A 20,283-nucleotide genomic window follows, 5' to 3' on the forward strand; every position below is an offset into this window, starting at 1 on the left:
ATATACATATATATATATATATATATATATATATATATATATATATATATATGAATATATATATATATTTATATATATATATATATTTGAATATATATATATATATATATATAGCCTATTTATATATATATATATATATATATATATATACATATAATATATATATATCTATATATTTATATATAAATATATTTATATATGTATAAATATATTTATATATAAATATATATATATATATATATAAAAATATATATTAATATATATATAGAGAGAGAGAGAGAGAGAGAGAGAGGTGGAGGTTGGTGGAGAGAACTTATAGAACTTTCGCTCTGAAATTAGAACGATACAAGCAGCAACACTAAACTACACTAGTGATGTGGTAGAGGTAACTATACTCCTACATAATAAACATATAGATACATATATAAATATATATATATATATATATATATATATATATATATTTATATATATATACATATATATATATATATATATATATATATAAATATATATATATATATATAGATATATATATAGATATAGGCCTATATATATTTATATACACACTCAAATTTTCCCGAATCCAGGGGAACCTAAAATTGCCTCCATCATGTCCCTCTTGAAAATCTCAAGGTCAGAAATTCCTCTGGGTAAATGGAGTTCCAGTCCACAAGTTGATGATGTAGGGAAATTCCTCCTTCCTTGAACCGGTGTAAAAAAGCTTATTTCCAACTGTTTGTGGAATCCAGTCGGTGGCACCACATCGGCTCCTGACACAAACCTCAATACGTGGTTGAGCCCAATGACGGAGGTGGCAGCTGCTCCGTCCTCGCCGATTACCATAGAACATTCACCCCCTGTTGAAAATTAAAACAAATATCTGATTACTTTTCATCTTTGCTTTTCTACGTAACGGAATCTCTCTTAAACTAAGTAGGAGCTTCGATCAGGCTGGACGTGCTACTAGAATTTTGATTTATACAATTATCTCACGGCACCGTGTTGGCAATTCCGCATATTGCAGTAAGTCATGTGGTGATAGAAACAGAGACATGTTAGACGTGATGAGAAGACTTAAAATTCTTTATATTATTGTAAACCTTTTCAATGTCAATTAGGAAAGTTATGTTCAGACACTTCGTGAGCAAAGGGTGCATTTTTAAGCTCAACTAGGGTCTTAGTAAAGTTAATTGTTCCACAGTACATTCACATTTGCACCACACCCCCATCAATACCATTGTTTAATACAAATAGGTTCGATATTCAGTTTGGAGTTCCTAGCGAAAATCACCCTGCCCCCCCCCCCCTCCCGCAGCCATCCCCTCCGCCATTTTAACGAAGATAACTTCGGACAACACACCTGCATACTTAAAACTAAGCAAACACGCATAAACGGAATCAGTTGGATCGAATTGCTATATGAAAGTTTACCTTGCTGCAAGGCATTGATCACTAATTGTTATAGCCAATTGTGGAAATGAAGAACAGTCAAACTATCGAAGTCTTCAACATCTAATTAGTTAAAAACTTTGCAAAATGTAGCGCAATTTCACATCTGAGCTCCCTTAAGGAAAAAGAAAAGCCTCCCTTCCCATACAACTTTTCCCCATGGAAACCATCGTAATTTCATCCTATAATCAGATATTTCGGGAATTTAGATATGGTCCTTTACGGTTATGAAAACTGTTTTACTTACTTTCACTCTGTCGTAGAAACTGTTCCCAACAGTACACCGTGTCTTCTTCCTCCTCCTTTTCCACACGGCGGTCGACATCATCTACCCAGTTAATTGTGAATAGTTTTTTCATCCCCATATACGTCAAGGGACTTGATATTCCCGCCACAAAAAGTTTCTTGTAAGGCCTGCTTTGGGCTTTGCATAGGTCCCAAAGTCCTCCCACGCTGCCCAAGCCTTCCTGCAGCTGGTCTATTGCAGCCTTACATCTAAATAAAATATAAAAGAAATAATGATAATCATGTAGCGCGATTTCCTGGTTCTGATATCATCATTATTTAAATGGGCATGTCTCGCATATGGGGCAGGGGTGGCGGTATATGTTACGCCATTTGACACGCAGGTATAGTCAGAATAATATGAGTTCGGAATCAGAATATCTTCACCGAGACCACCCCCCCCCCTACTCCCTACCTCGCCCTAGAAAGAATGAGGTCAAAACTAGACTCAAAACCCTGATGCACCGACGATCTACCGAAATGCAGCCTCGCACAATGCACTGGAATATAATAGCAAAGGTTGTTACGTAGGGTACATGTGGGTCGTGAGGGCATACTTCATTACGCAATAAAACATTACATTATTCATATTTACCAACAATATGACACATACCCATAAAACACGTGCTGCTGCAAGAGGCGCTGAATAATGTTGTCTTTGTCGGCCACTTTTGCACCGAAAATTTCCGGGCATCCTCGGCCCGCTGCCCATTGGCCAACGTTTTCCACAACGCGGTCCATGTCTTCCTGGGTGGTGCTGTCACTAATCTATAATATACAAAAAAAAAGTTAAACTACAGATTAACAACATTCGTCGGGTTGCCCACTGGCAGCCACCTCACAAAAAAAACTACGCAACAATAAATAAAACAAATTCTAATTTTTCTCTTTACTTATATTTTTATCTGAACAGATTGTGATATCTTGCTTTTTACGTTTTTAGTTTTAAATTGGCTGCCAACTCCAAAAATGCTAACATACACAATTTGGAAAACTTTTTGTCATCATAACAACATGGATACGTAGAATAAAGGCTTCATGTAGTTTTGTATATCGTATAATGTAGGTCGTTAGCACTATGGCGGATGGGCGTTGAATAAAAACAATTCTTACAATCTCGTATATTCTTACATTTCTTTGTTGTACATGGTGTTGTGACACATCCATTTCATAACGAAAAAAAAAAATCATCAGTTATTAGTACTTGCAGAGACGACAACTTACATAGCAACACAGTGATCACACTGTTAACGTTACATATTCAACGATCAGAACAAATATATATTCAACCTTTAGTGTACGGTCTGCTTTGGTTAGCAATACACGTTATGCGGGTACGTAATCACAAATTCAAATTGGTTGAACACCATCCAATACAATTTGACTTGCCGACTGCTGAGAGCCCAGGTCATAATCACACCTGATCCTGTATCATTGTATTGTGTTTTGACTAACCATTTGCAGGTTTTGTACAACTTCTTCATCTGTGACATCACGGATTTTCAGTTTTTCCTCTGATGTTCCTTGTGCGTCACACATCATGTTGTAAACAACAGGATGGAATACTGGACAGCCTGGTCCTCCGTGCAACAAACTCCACGCGATAAATTGCCCAGCCACTCGATATAAACCCCTATTCAGATGATTAATCGAGTGGGTTAGGTACAATTGTGGAGACGTCCCCTCGAAGATGCCCATGTCCGGTACATGTTGCATGAGTAGACTGTATCAATATAAAAAAGGCGGCGAAATCTATTCACAGTTTATGTAACACGTCTTCAAAATAGTGATCAAAATTTGAACGAATATCATTTAAAGGAGGATAGGTAGTTGAGGGGTATATTTTGCTTAACTTCTTGTACGGTGTCCCAGCAAATCTGCTATAAATTTGCATCCTGCAAGGATTTCAATCAAAACTGCCTCAGCAATACCAACTTCCACCAGTAAATTTCGTTGCAAAATAGTCGTTTTTATTTGCTTTTTTTCATAAGACTGGGGACGTCCACTGAGGCAGTTTTATTGTTAATCGTTTCTATTATAAGTACCCTATCTTCCTTTAAGAGTACGAGTTGTCATGGTATAGTGTACTTTCAATTCATCTCAGCCCTCTAAGAAGTATATTCCACATTCATGTTCTGATCTAAACTGAATGAAGTGTCAATTGGAAATTTAAAATGCTGGAAATGTCCAGCACGAAGTGAATCCAAAACCCAAATGCAAGTCGTTTGTAGCCCTTATATATGTGTTCGCAAAACGGATCACTTTACATTATAAAACATTCCAAGCGAGAGATACGATTGATATTAAGTCACTCAAAGTTACTGAAATTGTTAAGATCAACACAAATTGTTGTTGTTGTTGTAACTACCTGAAAAACTCCCTCTTTGGACCACCCAAGTCGTCCGCTTCTTCTCCTGAAAACACAACCTTTGGTTCTTTAAGGAAAGAAAAATCTGGACTTTTTGTAGCATCTATTGCTGACCTCAAAACTTTCCTTCTTCGCACCACAACAATCATAGGTGCCTCCAACATCTTTGCCTTCTGAAAATTTTCAAGTGATTCTTGAAGGCGCGCATCGAGGGAAGGTTGGTCGCTATTTAATGAAATAAATAAATGCAATGATTAAAGAAGTAAGCTCAGCACTTATGTAATTCTGAAGTACATTTTGTTATTCTTCCTCCGACCGCGGTCTTTACACGGTCATTGAAAATAGCGTTGTTCTTTTCCCTTAGCATTGGTTACTTCTTAAGATTTTGAAGTGTGTGTGATTTTGAGGGGGAAAATATGACCACCAAAGTATTGGTGAAAAGACGTCCGAATGGACATGTGGGGGACGCTACAGCCATCATTCCCCAGCCCCCCCCCCCCACCGTTCCACCTTTCCGCGGTCCCTTTCAAAATAACCATTATATACATAACACGGTCAGAGGTCAAGCAATGTTTAACTCAGTGGAGCTATAGAACCAGTACCATCTTTCACTGCATACATATTGTTTCGGTTCTTCACCAAACTGAACATAGCTGCATATTCTTCGACTAACATGAAGTAGTATGATTTTCATTTTGTTGGTAAAGATAGGTGATAAGTAATGAATATTCATATAGTAAGTTACGAACGCCTAGGTTAAATATAATATATGTTTTTATGCCGAAACCGAAGGCTTCACTATGATATATCCAGGGTATGTCAGTTCAACGGGGATTAAATGTGAGCCAGCTGCGAGTGTTTCTATAGAAAGAGGAATGCATACAATCGACTAACACATACATTGTAATAGGGTCTGCATAATATGCTGCAGTTGTTTATCATCTCACCTCGTATCTTGTACTTCCAACAAGCTTTCTTCAATCACAGCATTCAGCACTTCATCGTTTTCCTCCCTGCCATCATCCGGATCTACAATGTTAATGTAGTCACAAATGTGTCTACAGATAATACAAGCGTGAAATATAAATTAGACGTTTGTGACTACGAAGTTATAAACAGAACAGAACATAAAATGTAAACATAAAAGTAATCGTCCTAATGAAGACCAGAAATGCAAAGTTAACAATCAATTCCATTTTTGTCCATATATTGTTTTTTCCACATTTGGGTAACTGTTGAAACAAAGTATCCTTGTGATAAGAATTGCCTACCTATCACAGGTACTTGTGGATGCCGAGCTGTTAGTATTTCGACATCTTTGAAGTGTTGTCACTGAAGATTGACCTACTGAAGTGCCTGACTGCGGCCGTAGTTGGGGTGGTTGGGGTGTTTCGACGGTGTCAGTGAGAACGCTTTCGGACTCTTGGAAAGGGTCAACTTCGAGATCTTCGTCCGTTCTATGATCGCTGTCACTGAATATGTCATAGAAATGTTAAATATTACACGGATGCAATCAATTGTATAGTTTTTGGTGTGGTCATGGTATTATATTAAATTATCAAGTCATTTTAATGTTCATGGATGTAAAACGGTAAATGGGAAAAATAAAACAAAACATATCATATATAAAACAAACACATTTGTTATATATACATCTGTCATTTCAGGGCATTTGGGCAGCTACTTGTAGTGATGTTCACCGAGTACAAAACATAATTTCGGCGTAAGTGCCCATATGACATTTGACTTGTCAAACTTATAACCTAATCAAGGGCGTAGGAACCGGGGGGGCTGGGGGGCGCCAGCCCCCCCAGTGAAAAATATGGGGGGGGGGGCGGAAGTATCGTTCCGCCCCCCCCCCCACTTCGCAAGTCAGAAAACCCCTTTTTCATTTCCAAATGAGAAAAAAATCTCATTTGAAGCACCAAATTGCATCTAAGGCCAGGTGAAAATGCAAAATTCTTTACAAAATGGAGTGGGTGTTGAAGTGTGCTATATTGCACCAAATTGCATCTGAGGCCACCTGGAAATGCAAAAAAATTCCCAAGGGGAGGGGGACACCCCCTCCCCTTAAAACCCCTCCCCCAGGCCGGCCATCAGTCTTCAGCCCCCCCCCCCACTCAAAAGTACCTTCCTACGCCACTGAACCTAATTATTACTAAATTTTCAAGTAACCAATATTATTGCCAATGGATACCACAATAGAAGTTGAAATTGTGGTATGAGCTGGTTGTGCTGTCTAAACTTAAAATTGCTTCAAATGAACTATGCGCTTTTTCCATAAGATAAGACAAGGAGTGCGCTTCGCACCATCACTCATTCACATGCGACGTGACTCTGAGAGTGTTGCATGCGATACACGAGGGCTCAGTCGGAGTGCATCTAGCAATGTCAACCCCCGGAAGTATATTATCCTGTAAATAACGCACGCAAGACCGTTCGTTCATACAATATCATTTGTGTAAAACAAAATATAAAAATCTTTTTGGTTCACCAATAACCAAAATAAAATGTCCAGTGGGCAAACCTTAAAAAAAAGCGTATTGTAGCAAACATCAAAACAATGTAAATGTGCATAAAAGTATAAGTGAAGGTCTTGAATAAAAGATTCACTTTTATATACAAAACATAACAGTACTGGAACGGTAATTGGCAAATTACACTGTACACAATTAGCAATTAACTACTGGTCCCCGTCAGATTTTCTATAGCATGTTGTACACAAGCAGAATTCTTGTGTACAACATAGTATGTAAGAAATGCGCAAACAAACGTGCGCGTACGTTCCGTAAACACATTCATATTAAACTACACTGGTAAAACTGACCAAGTGCGCGTCCTTGTGAAATCAACCTCCTGCAGACTTTCGGACAGGATATTAAATTTATTTCTATCAAAACCTATAACTATGGAACACTGTAGTGTGATGTCCGGCTTCAGAGCACTCGTATTGTCAGTACGAGCAGTATGAATATCATGTTTCTATCAGATCAAGGTTAGGAATTGTTTGTACTGTTAATACCAGTGCTTTGAAGCATGATATTGGGGTACAGTTTAGAGAGGTATTAGCACTAGGAAATTGTCTGTTGCTGTATGTTGCTTGGGAATTACCATTGAACATGTCTGAAGTTTTGGACAAGAATGTTCACTGTGCTTTGCAATCTGAATTTTGGAAATCGTTGAAACGTTTTAGATGGCCTTGGCAGCGGAGAAAATCCGGGTATAAAATGAGGGGATGATTCAGTGGAAATTGATAAGTGTGCACGCGTTTGTTTTTACAAAGTACATATAACCGCACCTATAGCCATATCTGCGTGTACAAGAGATAGCAGTATATCTGCGAATTGGGGGTGTATCGCCGACCCCTTGGGTGTTTCACACTTTGACATATCGTCGAGCGCCTCCGTGTATGGTTAAATATAATAAAAATGGAAGGTATGAAAAACGTTAAACATTAAAGATGTGCAAGCGATTTACAACTCTGTGGGTTGCATGTTCATGCACTGACCTTGCGTCTTGTCCTGGCAGCCGGCAAGATCTCACGTGACTTCTCAGCTTCGTCTGGGGTATCATTGCATTACAGTTGTTGCACTTAATCTTTACTTCATTTTCATCTGTATTGGTTGTTGTCTACATAACGGTAGGAAAAAAGTAATTAATAGATGATGATAGATTGATTTAATAAAGCTACATCACAACAATCATTACCAAAATTTGATTGGAGAACTGTTGTTTTCATTTTCATTCTCAATCGTAATATTATTTTGATCATCTGGTAGGTACATGGTTTGGGGACTCGTTTCGTTCAAATGAACAGAAACATATCTTGCATGCACGGCACCAGGATTGAAGCATTAACGATTATCACTACATATTGGCTTGGGTGATATGTCTTTTGGCATGCATACTGCATCATGAAGCACCGGAAAATACGCTATTTACGAGTTGTTCGGCTTCTATAAACATATTTGCAACACAGTATGAATATGTACGCTAACACGAGAAGAAAAATCAAGTTATAAGAATAAGTAAGACAAATAATTCAGATAAGTGCAAAAAATTTACCTACTGAAGTTTTATGTTTCGAGAAAATATGTGATAAACTGGACTGTTTTTGAAAATATTTTCCTGCTTCAATTTTAGTAGACGTTGTGCTGCGCATGAATAAACCAAAAACTTTAATCGCCTAAACATTACCATATTGTACAGTAGCATGTACTTTATAGACGCACTAAACATTATCATAGGGGATATATAGTAACACACTCTAAATGCACTGAACATTATCAGGGCACACTAACACCATAACTGCACTAAACACATTCAGGGCACAGTAACACTATAAATGAACTAAACATAATCAGGGCACAGTAACACTCCACAAACGCACTACTAACATTATCATAGTGCACAGTAACACTATAAATGCACTAGCTAGACATTATCATGTCACAGTAGCACTATAAACGCACTAAACAGTATCATAGGGCATAGTAACACTCCATAAACGAAAAAACATATGATAGGTCATAACCGAAATTTGTTATGTTCACAAAACATGATGAGTTTTCATTAATCACCATTTCTGACCTGTTATTCCGTATATATTAGGAAATCAGACATTTATCTACCCTGTTTAATTATAACATGGAAAATGTTGTCGCTTCCTATATATATATATATATATATATATATATATATATATATATATAAATTGAATAAATTAATACATTAAAGAAATTGTACAACTCCCTGGATAGTTAATCCAAGCTAATTTTTTTCCATCTAATTAATGTTGCAAGTATGTTGCAGTTGCAAGTATCCCCTGACTCGGGAAATATTCCGTGTCGCAACCACCACATGTCAATGTACCCTCAGTGGTGCAATCAAATGCGGATATTCGAAGGCGACACGATAACAAGGTCAAGTTACCCAAAATAAGTTACTCTCCGGTTTGGGGAAATATATATTACCTCTCATTCATTAAAAGATACAGGATCATTTCTGTTTTATTTCGACTGAATCAATGACTAAAGCTGTTACCACACTAAAATGAAATCATTATGCCATTGTTCATCATGACAGAATAATTTATGAGTACAGCAATTTATTTACAACAAAGAAACATAGCCCACATCAGATTAGGCTAGAAAAGTCAATGAAGTGTGGACAATTAAAATGTTTGAATTGTGAAAATAGAATGTTATGAATATAAAGTAACTATTGAGGAGTCCTACCAATACATATTCACGTGTTTCATACATAGGCTTTCAGTGAAACAGAGGCACAACTCATTTCTATTATTTTTTTTTGGACACGAATAATGTTACTTTTACCTAAGCTGGATGAGCATATGTCTTAAAGTGGAGATGTCATTTGTTAAAGAGGGAATTAAATACATTTAACCGAAAAGAGATGTTGAAACCTCATTCAATTATTCTATATATGCAAGAAAACCACAGGACCAAGTTTCAAATCAATAACACCCCAGTTTACCAGAAATGGCCATGTGGAAATGAAAATACCTTGAACTGGTTTAAGCATAATACCGAATATTGGTAAGTCATTTGTTTATACGAGCAATTTGAAATGTTACTCACAGTGGTAGTCAATTCCAGATCGCACTGGATAGGTCGAAGATATATTTTTGCTTGTTTTGCCACATTTTTTAAATTTGCAGCAGTAAATCCTCCTTCTGGTATGGGGATCAAATGAAGGCGTTTTGACGGCCCATCGGCTTTCATGTATTCGAAACCACCCGCCTCTCTCAGTTTCGGGTAGTAGCGAGTAATAACGTCCATTACTTCCGAAGGAAGCGAATCCGAAGGAATGAGGACCTTCTTCTCCCCCAAACCACACTCAGTGAGTGTTCTCTGAGTAAAAATAGATGGTACCTTCATCTGGAACAGAAAATAGAACAAGTTATAATTCATTTTTTATTATCTACTACAGCACCGATACTATAGGACAATTAACAAATAAACATTTATTCATATGAACGAACTATGCTAGAGATTCAGTATCAAGGAATTTGTCAAAAAGTGCCATAAATAGAAACATCATTTTCGAATCAAACACTATGTTAGCTACACTTGTGTGTTTTGTTGAATTTGGTATTGAGAAAAAAAGCAAGGCGGGAGATTTGCGACAGTTGTGTTATTATCACAACTCACAAGGGTTCATTCTATACAAGTATACATATTGTTTACGTTTTAATGTTTCTAAATTTTATGTTTTCTGAACATCTTATCATATCATGTTATTTTGTTGGTCATCATATGCTCATGGGCGGCGATCATGAGGGGGGGGGGGGGGGCGGGGGACATGCCCCCAATATTTTAGGTGGCGGGATATACTATCTAATATCCCCCCAATATTTGGTAGCATAGTCATTTTTGTGGCTATAAATAGACAATAATGAGTGAGATTATTCATCCAAATCATTATTTGGCGGTGGCTAAAACTTTATCCAACACATGCTGCATGAGGTAAATTACTCTTCGTGGTCGTTTCTGTGACTTGTGACCGTATAGCATGTTGCCACTCATGATTATTGTCATAATGTCTGTATATCTCTCGTGTATGAGTGTAAGTACGTACAATGATATATATGATCCACATCGATATGGGTTCACTGCGTTTCCATTTGGCCTGTTCAACCCTACAAGATTTCTAAGGGGAGACCACCCCCCCCCCTCGAAGATTTTTTTTTTGTATTTTTTCACGATATCGTAGTTTTATAGTAGCCGTTATAAGAGGTTTCATATTTGTACACCAAGAAATTAACTGTCTGAATTTTCGAAAATTCCCTGACCAACATTCTTCATCATACTTCCCTCTACTCGTGCAATTTTGACCGGTCTGTTTGGGGTTGAAGGGTTTTTTCTATATTGATTGTCCATAGGTGAAATTTTGTGCAACATTATGGGTATGTTTTGAAGTGAATTTATTATTCAAATTCTGAACAAATAATGGGCTTAAAACCTTCAAAAGTGGGGCTGACGGGTATTGTGGGGCGTTACGTAGAATTACTACAAAAGCAATGATCCACAGGAGATGCGATGAGGTCGAACATGATGTGTGACTGGTGACAATCTTGAAACGGTTATGGATAAAAAAAAAAAAACTATTGGGAAAAACTTGGTTCTCAGCCAAGTGTACATCGGGTTGGTCATTTTCAAGCCCGAGAAGTGCCATTTCCGCTGATCTGGGGGGCTATCAAAACCGGAAATTTTCTTGTACGCTGCGCGCCAACCAATGGTGGCGCACCACTTTGATATTAATTCGCGCCCGCACACATGCAAATATCCCCCCCCCCCCCAATATTTCAAACAAATCGCCGCCCCTGATCATGCTTGTCCTAGTTAGCATGTGTTACTCATAATTTAACTGACCAAGGATGTATGTCACAAACACATCTATATATATGCTCACACCTAGCCATGTTTATTACCCCTGGCCTTGCTGTACCAGGCTTGCCTAATCTCTGGCTTTAGTTAGGGTTACCTCCCATGGAGTGGTCATCTTTTAAGTATTTTCTTTCTAATGTTGTTAGTCTGTAGAGTTTTTACTGGGAGCTGAGAGTTCAGTTCACTACCTAGCACTTCAGAGTACACAAGTACTATTATCTTCAGTCTTTTGCTTCTCTACTGTTCAAGTTTAATTTCTATTCGGTGAAATGTAATTTACACCCTTTGTTCTTAAAGCATTCCATTGCCTATAAAATATAACCGAAAGGAACTTTTGAAATTAATAAATAGTCTGCTACTATCCACCCTGTGTCATTGCGTTTTATTAGTGAAATGTATAGATATAAATGAATTAACTGTATAGATATAAATGAATGAATTAACAGATAAACAAATAGTTCAATAAAAAATATGGCAAGCCATGTGGGACAAACACTGCATAATATATCCGCGTATTAATTGTAATTTATACGCATATTAATTGTAATTTATACGCGTATTAATTTGAATATATACGCGTATATATTATTAGCCAATCATATGGCTGAAATATATCCGCGTATTAATTCGAATATATACACGTATTAATTCGAATATATACACATTTTAAATCGAATATATACACGTATTAAATAAAATACATATGGGGATTAAATCCAATATATGCACGGATTAATTAGAATATACACGAAAAGAAAATTCCGCTCTTGCTGTGTACATATACCAACGATAAATGTTTTGGCGGGCTCGGGAGATCCCTTCAAAAAGCGAAACTTTTCACATGTAGGCTACAACACATGTATATTCGAATTAATACGCGTATATATTCGAATTAATACGCGGATATATTATGCAGTGTTTGTCCCACATGGCTTGCCATAGATGTACAATTACACTATGGCATGATTAACACAGGTCAGTCTACTGTACCTGACACTACATACCTCCACCAAAAAGAAGCATATATATATATATATATATATATATATATATATATATATATATATATATATATATATATATATATATATATATATATATATATATATATATATATATATATATATATATATATATATATATATATATATATATATCAGCTTTACTGACGGGCGGTGCCGCATGGGGTTTGGTATTTGCCGTTACACTTGATTATACACAGAGTTTTATACACTGGCAATATTACACACGGGTAGAAAGTATCACAATGTTGTTTCATCCCTCTAAAACCATGCCCCTGTCAATTCTTTTTTATCTGGTGCCGAAACTTCAATGCCTCTTGGGTACTTTTATATGAGTGTTCAACTAACTGATGACATCTTAATTTAATAACATGTGTGATGAGTTCATTTTATACTATAAACTGTATATTGCTAATTCCTCTATGGCAATGAAAAAGTTTAAAAGGCGAACAAAATAATGCTTGGAACGGTGTAAACAGATAGTATAACTTACCGTTGCTCGATCACAAAGGCATAGAAACGTAAACGACAGGGAAACTGCTTTCTTTTTCCGATGACCTCCGTAAGGGGAAAACTTATCTCTTGTTTGTTGAGTAACTGCGCAAACAGATTTATTAAATAAATGAATGTTATTTTGTATGAATAATATGCATAAATGTATAGAAATTGGGAAAGTCGTTGAGAAAACACTGAATGAATTTGGTAAAATGTACGAGAGCAGCTCGATATTCATAAGGTCCGATACTCGTAAGGTTCATTGGTCATAAGGTTCGTTAGTCATAAGGTTCATTGTTCATAAGGTTCGTTATCAATTAGAAAAACGGTTATTTAGTCGTTTGTTATTCATAATTGGAAAAAAAGCTTCGTTATTGATAATTTAAAAGAAGGTTCGTTTTCCAAATTGGCAAAAAGGTTCGTAATTAATAAACTTCTAAAATAAGATCGCTATTCATAATCGTTTGGTCGTCACGCCCCAGTGCCCCTGCATTCCACTGCCCAAAAGTTGAGGTACCCACTGGCAGTCTCGAGCTGCGCATGGCCAGGGGAAGAGGGGGTCACTTGCGGCCCAGACGTGGGCTTAAGGGTTAACGAAGGCAACTATCGAAAATACGGCTACCGCATGAATAATTTGCTGACTAGTAACAGCTGCAGCATAACCAGTTGCCCACAGGATACTTTTTTTATTACTTTTTCAGGGGGGGGTGGGGGAGGAGAGGGAGGATCACTCCGCCCTGCTTTTTTGTTGTTGATATTAGTACCGTACTGTATGAATATCGAACCTTCATTCAGATTATGAGTAACAGACCTTTTTTGCTATTATGAATAACGAACCTTATCAACAATGACCCTTATGACTAATGGTCCTTATGAATATCGAGCTGACCCAAAATGTACCCTTAACAAACACCACCGTGGCCATGTGATTTGGGGTTTGGCATTACTTTTAACATGAGCCCAAGCAATGTTATTCGTTCGTTTTGAGATGTTACTGAAACTGTTCAAAGAAACAAGAAGGTTCACATGAAACTTGTCTTCGTTTTTTTAATTTTTATACTAGGTAATTGTTTTTTTCTTGCCGAATAAAATGTCGTAATTTGAGTTTCAGCTATTTCGTCGAGCAGATGGAACGTTCTCAATCCAGCTCGTGGACAATAAATGTACACGTTATTAACTCCTTTTCTGCGGCCTTGCGTGCGTTTGAATAGAACTATAAATTTAATTATGTAAAAGGAAGCGTTAAAGAGATTTATCCGTGTGACAGTTTATTGGTCACAAATTGGCAGTGAATTTTCTGCAATAGGTGGAAAACCACAATCTGTTTAAAAATGTGAAGTTTATAAATGCACCTGGTAACAGTATAGTGAGTCATGTCATCCATGTAATTTCTTTTACAAATGTCTTTGTTTTTCTTTATTATGTAACATTCGTCTATCCAAAGAAAGAAAATTTTTATTGAATAAAATTGCACATTCATGAAGCTTTAAACTATAGGGTAGATTGGTAGCTTATATTGAAATATTCAATAGCATTTTATTTCAACTTGGAATGTAAAACCTTTATAGGAGACATCTTCTAACACCATCAAAGACAACGTATAATGTGATCCATCCTGCAGTAATGTTTATCTGGCAAAAGGTACTGAGTCGCATTCAAACAACCATATAGAGATAACCAGAATATATAGAAACTTTCTTCCTGTATCATGTGTAAAGTTGCACGGAGTAACCCTTTAACACTCTGATTCCCTACTTGGCTGTTTTTAATGTTGTCTGTCGTCGTTAGTAACCATTAATGCTGAACACCTGTCGATTGTCCTTCTGTTTTTACCTCCATGGTTATAACAACGGTCATATACCCCCTTTGACCACCCATACCTAAATCGGCAATTATGTTGAAGGTTGCAGACATCTACTAAGTAACGTAGACCAGTGTAATACGTGCATTGGATGTGTGTGGGGAGGGGGAGTGTTAGAATAGCCAGCCTTGGCACTAATTTTGAGCAATTTCTTTGAATGAGACTTTTGTTTGAAGACATAAGAGCCATTCCGCGACAATCGACTGGTCTAAGGCACTTGTTGATTGACGGGAAAGTATTTGGTAGTTCTCTCCGTTTTCCGTGAATATTTAATAAGACATGCGATATCAATGGCAAATTTCATGGGGTGAACTATAGATGGCCGAATTATAGTGGAACTTCACTATGCATTATAACACATACGGCACAATATTAAACATCAAGTAAGACGAAAAGAATGAATGTGCGTACGAGAATGTTAAAAAGGCGACTACCGGTACGTTCTTTTAGTAGAAAGAAAAATGTGTCGAGGGATTCTACGGGTTCCACTTGAGCCGTTACTCATAAACAGTAATATAATTAATGATATGAACAGTTTGATGTTGGCAATATGTCACTGGGTCGCATTGCCGCTAATACTTTATATCTTATAAACTTAAGCCATTTCCCTATCTTCATAAATCCTAATACATTTACTGGAGTGGTATTACAAATCCGTTATGCTGTTCAAAGTACACCAACATGGGATTTGAGACAAAGGTATGATAATGATTTAAAACATGAGTGCTCAGTTGTCCATATGAGTAAACCCACTAAGCAAGGAGTAGACGGTGACCGGGCCGTTACAGCCTGCTTTCCCATATCCATGTTTGTTATCGATATCAAGTGAAACAGTAAATTTAAACGATCACCCACATATGCCGACTAACAAGCTTATACACATAAAAATGTGATGTGATGCTGACCAGAAATATTAACTAATTAAGCAACATTTTACCGTCATGAAATCTTGCTGCCGTTGAACGTGAGGTGCTTGGTCTATTCATATGCAGCCGACAACTGCGCCTTAGTATCGCCTGTCGTCCAATTCCGTGAATACCAAGGGAATCTAAATCAGACCCGTTCAAGCCTGACACAGCTTCAATGGTTACCTATAATATTAATGAGGAAATAACGTGTAATGATGCAAGTTAATATTAAAAATTAAGTAGTTAAGAGAAGCATTAAAATGCGTGTCTACAAACCTAAGATTTGAGGCCTATAAAACCCGCTGCATATAAAGAGCCAACGAACTACAAAACTAAGCCTCAACCGCAAAACTAAGACCCACCCCCCCCCCCCTTACCAACTGGAAACCAAGACTCCAAAACCAAGATCCTCACATGCATGTAAGGTGGACCACTGCAAGAAGGACCATGCACTAGGAATGTGGGAATTTAAAGTTTTCGATGATGCATATACAAATATTGATCAGTATAAATATTTAAAAAATAGCACCAGTTTTAATAAGAAAACTAGGCGTACTTGATGATTGTGCTAAGAGAGGTAGAGCGCATTTTCATCTGAAAGTACAACACAAAAAGCTATAAAATGTTACTAAATATTTTGCATTAACATCAGCCAATCATCCTAAATATAAACTTTATGATTTAAGAAGAAGACCAGTGTCGCAACCAGAGCGTCTCGGTCGGAAATGTCCCCCCCCCCTTTCCCCATTACCATCATCGACGGTGTCAGTTTGACTGCGTCTCTTTAGTGTAGTGGGTAGTTTATCCTAATGCACTCGGTGGGTTGAAATTCTAACACGTAGAGTCAAGTAAACCTATATAATAATTAAGGTTACCAGACATCCCCAAGGTTTCTCTTAAACCTCCATAGTATACCTTAATATCCTCAAAACGACTGAATATGCATAAAACTCTTATTTAAGCTAACTCTGTTGGACCTAAAAATTTAGCCTAAAGCTTTGAGACCTATTGCTAACTTATGAGCCTGAGGTTGTTGTATATTTCTCCCTAAAAAAAAGATATATTATAGAAGTTCAAATTACAGCAAAACTCACTCCTTCTCTTTCGAAATTAAGAATAACATCTTCCCCATATCCTAATTCTCGAAGAGTTGCTTCCATTTTCGACAGTTATGTATTTTACTTCAATTCCGTGTTGACTATTCAAACGATTATTCGGTGGGCTTGAAACAATAACTCCCGCTAGCTCAAATCAAAGCCGTATACTGAGACAGCTCTTGCCGAGAAAGTAGAAGCGCGCCATCGTTGCATGATATTACGTTGTTGCATGAATTTATGCTGTTGGATTAAAAGTTGTTGTTTGAAAAGTTGTCGTCGTAGCGATCTACCACGTCGATGTATATCTTTATTACGTTAAGTGAAATAGCGCCGTCATCATCTGTCCTCAGCTTGTTATCAGTGCAGCTTACGTAGGCTTCACGTGTGTTTATGCTGTTATCATATGCGGTTTACCCGTCAATAAAATAATTAACGATTACATTACAGAAAAGAATGACGTTGTCATACTGAAATACGATATTAATGTATACTTTTGCGTCGTTGTTATACTATTTTACGTAGCTGCTGTATACATTTATGTCGTTATTGCACATAAGTATAACATCATTACATCAAATCACGTCGTCGTCATTTGAATTTATATAGTCATCATTGTAATAAACGTTGTTGTTGTTTGATTTTGCCCTTTTTGCGTTCCATACATCTTAGTGGGAGTTTGTCACTATATTATCCAGGGTGAACATATATTAAAGTATTAAGAAAGCAGCAGGAGTGAAGGTAACTTGGTTCACTTGAAATTTAAGATCTTCCTTCTCAAATAGGTGGTCCAAATCCTAAGACAGAAGAACACTTTTATCTGAGCTTCTTTGAGTAAATAATTAATGAACATGTAATAATTGTTGCAAACCATGTACATTAAGAAAGCGAAACGAGGTTACTAACTTCTAAGCATGTCACTGGGCTGTACTAGTCTTTTAACTTGATGTCTGTATCCAGCCTGGTGTTCTATTTTCTTTAAGTAACTTAAGTTCTTTCTGTAAACCATCTACTCATCACACTGAAGGCAGCAGACGGATTTGAAACTTGTCCTACTTAAAATACAAATCATTCCACTTTGTTCCACAAAGAAAATAGTACTGAAGGGTTCAATCTTGTTCCTGTGCTTTGAAATATCTGACAATTAATACTTGCACATTCCTTTTAGAATGTTTTACATCTGTCTCGCTTAATGGGGCAATAGCTTTGTAATTGAGTTACTCCAGAATGCTCATTCCACATCACTTTACCATTAGGTGCATTCAACTTTCTAGAATCAACCCATCACCAGCTTATAAACTATACCAAACATATTAAACTGTTACCAAGAATGTTTCAGCACAAATTACTGTACTTGCATAACCATGCAAACAGTATGATGGTTTTACAAAGTATGTGTTGGATGCAAGAGTTCAATATTTTAAAAGTAAAATGCTCTTTCTGATACCAGAATTTTGAATTATCATGTTATAGTACTTTGACATAAGCTAACAGATGACTTTGTAGATAAATAAATACTACCAAGAAATAAAAATGTTATCTCTCATCAGTCATCACAATATCTTTATGAAGTAAATTTAATTTGCAGTGTATTAGTATAAACTAATGACATGGCACGGATAGCATGATTAAGGTCCTTTTAAACATTTCTACCCCGATGATGTGCAAAACTGATTCTAATAAACTTCGTCATATGAAATGCAATCTAGTGAGTCTAGTACAGTACTTGCCATGTTGAATTATGTTCCCAACATAATATTGTTTGCAGCTCTTCATCTCCCAATGAAAAGGAAAACTACACCTAACTGCTTTATGTCATTGCCCTTCCTAAAGCACCAGGCTAACATAAGGAATTGGAAACAACATAATATAATGTTGTTAAGCATCATCAACTCACAGGCCAGGATGGTAAGTGAGTAACCGAATGTGATCAATGCAAACACAGTATTAAACTGATCTCATTGTAAACCATCTAGGTACAGTATGACATGGCATAAAGTGTACAGATTGTTGGGGTATTTTGAAATGCAGTGCTTCATATATTTTGAAGGGGATTTGAGGTCAGTAGATGGCATTCCTCTAAATTCACTAAAAAATCTTCGTCTTTCTCAAATTGTTGATTAGATTGAATGGACATAGAAGAAATTTCTGACATAGATTTATGAGTAAACACAGTTTGGGGATTTTGATAATTATTTTGAAAAGGTTCAGTTTTGTCATACTGTACATTTAAGAATGGTACAGTAGATACATTCAAGGCTAATTATCATTAACTGTCTGATCTGAATACCAGCTAATTTAATCTATTAAAACAAAACTAAGAGCTGTATGTGGTGCATAAAAAACCCATCAATACAATGTGAAGTGAAATATTGCTACTGTATGAAATGCAGCCATATATACTTTTTATGTTTTTACATCTGATATGTAGTTGACTTCTCTCACTATTACAACTACCCTTCAAATGTTCTCTTCAATTCTGTACTCTTCATTTTTGTATTTATACATATATGTACAGTACATCCCTCTCATAATCAAATAAAGCTACATGTATACAAACTAATTTCATATCTTTTCTCTTATCGAAATATGCAGTGGCATAGGAAGGTACTTTTGAGTGGGGGGGCTGAAGACTGATGGCCGGCCTGGGGGAGGGGTCTAAGGGGAGGGGGTGTCCTCCTCCCCTTTGGAATTTTTTTGCATTTCCAGGTGGCCTCAGATGCAATTTGGTGCAATATAGCACACTTCAACACCCACTCCATTTTGTAAAGAATTTTGCATTTTCACCTGGCCTTAGATGCAATTTGGTGCTTCAAATGAGATTTTTTTCTCATTTGGAAATGAAAAAGGGGTTTTCTGACTTGCGGAGCGGGGGGGGCGGAACGATACTTCCGCCCCCCCCCATATTTTTCACTGGGGGGGGCTGGCGCCCCCCCAGCCCCCCCGGTTCCTACGCCCTTGGAAATATGTAAATATGAGATTTCAATCCCCTTGACAAGCATTACTGTAGGAACAAGAGCCCCAGTTATAGAACTCCAGCAGTGTCTTTAAAAATTAGAGAATCATCTAGAAACCTATGCACTAGAATGTACTTCACTATGAAAACTTCCATAAACAGCACTGGTTACTTAACTCTTTATCCCATGTAATATCATATGCACAAAATATGATATTAGATGATACCATAACTACAGTAGTAGAATTCCAGTGCTCAGTGTCTTTAAATATTAGAGAATCACCTAGAAACCTATGCACTATAATGCACTATAATGTACTTCACCATGAAGACTTCTATCAACAGGGGTAACTTAAGTCTTTATCCCATGAAATTTCATATGCACAAGATATGATATCAGATCATAACATAACTGTTACATTGAATTGATTTT

General features: G+C 36.8%; 2 protein-coding genes across 4 annotated transcripts in view; both read right to left on the minus strand.

The window, feature by feature from the left end:
* Positions 1-20,283, minus strand: part of LOC139978478 (sugar transporter SWEET1-like) — a 47,114-nt gene that overhangs the window by 12,072 nt on the left and 14,759 nt on the right. The window lies entirely within an intron of this gene.
* Positions 485-20,155, minus strand: LOC139978476 (uncharacterized). 2 transcript variants are annotated; one of them, XM_071988739.1, is made up of 12 exons: positions 16,895-20,154; positions 15,830-15,983; positions 13,030-13,133; positions 9,706-10,005; positions 7,614-7,735; positions 5,377-5,577; positions 5,053-5,163; positions 4,106-4,330; positions 3,193-3,460; positions 2,351-2,505; positions 1,700-1,947; positions 486-860 (listed from the first exon to the last, which is right to left on the minus strand). In XM_071988739.1, exons 1-12 carry the CDS (start codon positions 16,958-16,960, stop codon positions 571-573), a joined length of 2,244 nt encoding a protein of 747 aa, XP_071844840.1. In that variant the 5' UTR covers positions 16,961-20,154; the 3' UTR covers positions 486-570. The 2 variants fall into 2 exon arrangements, with proteins under 2 accessions (XP_071844842.1, XP_071844840.1); XM_071988741.1 differs by lacking the exon at positions 5,377-5,577 and having other exon boundaries at positions 485-860; positions 16,895-20,155.

The sequence above is a fragment of the Apostichopus japonicus genome, chromosome 13 (genome assembly GCF_037975245.1).
Source record: "Apostichopus japonicus isolate 1M-3 chromosome 13, ASM3797524v1, whole genome shotgun sequence".
Taxonomy (NCBI): domain Eukaryota; kingdom Metazoa; phylum Echinodermata; class Holothuroidea; order Aspidochirotida; family Stichopodidae; genus Apostichopus; species Apostichopus japonicus.

Coding starts and splice junctions, on each gene's coding strand:
- LOC139978476 (XM_071988739.1), bottom strand. CDS start 16,960: ATGGAAGCAACTCTTCGAGAATTAGGATATGGGGAAGATGTTATTCTT. Junction 4,331..5,052: donor TTGGAAGTACAAGATACGAG/GTGAGATGATAA, acceptor TTCATTAAATAG/CGACCAACCTTCCCTCGATG. Junction 1,948..2,350: donor CAGCAGCACGTGTTTTATGG/GTATGTGTCATA, acceptor TATTTTATTTAG/ATGTAAGGCTGCAATAGACC.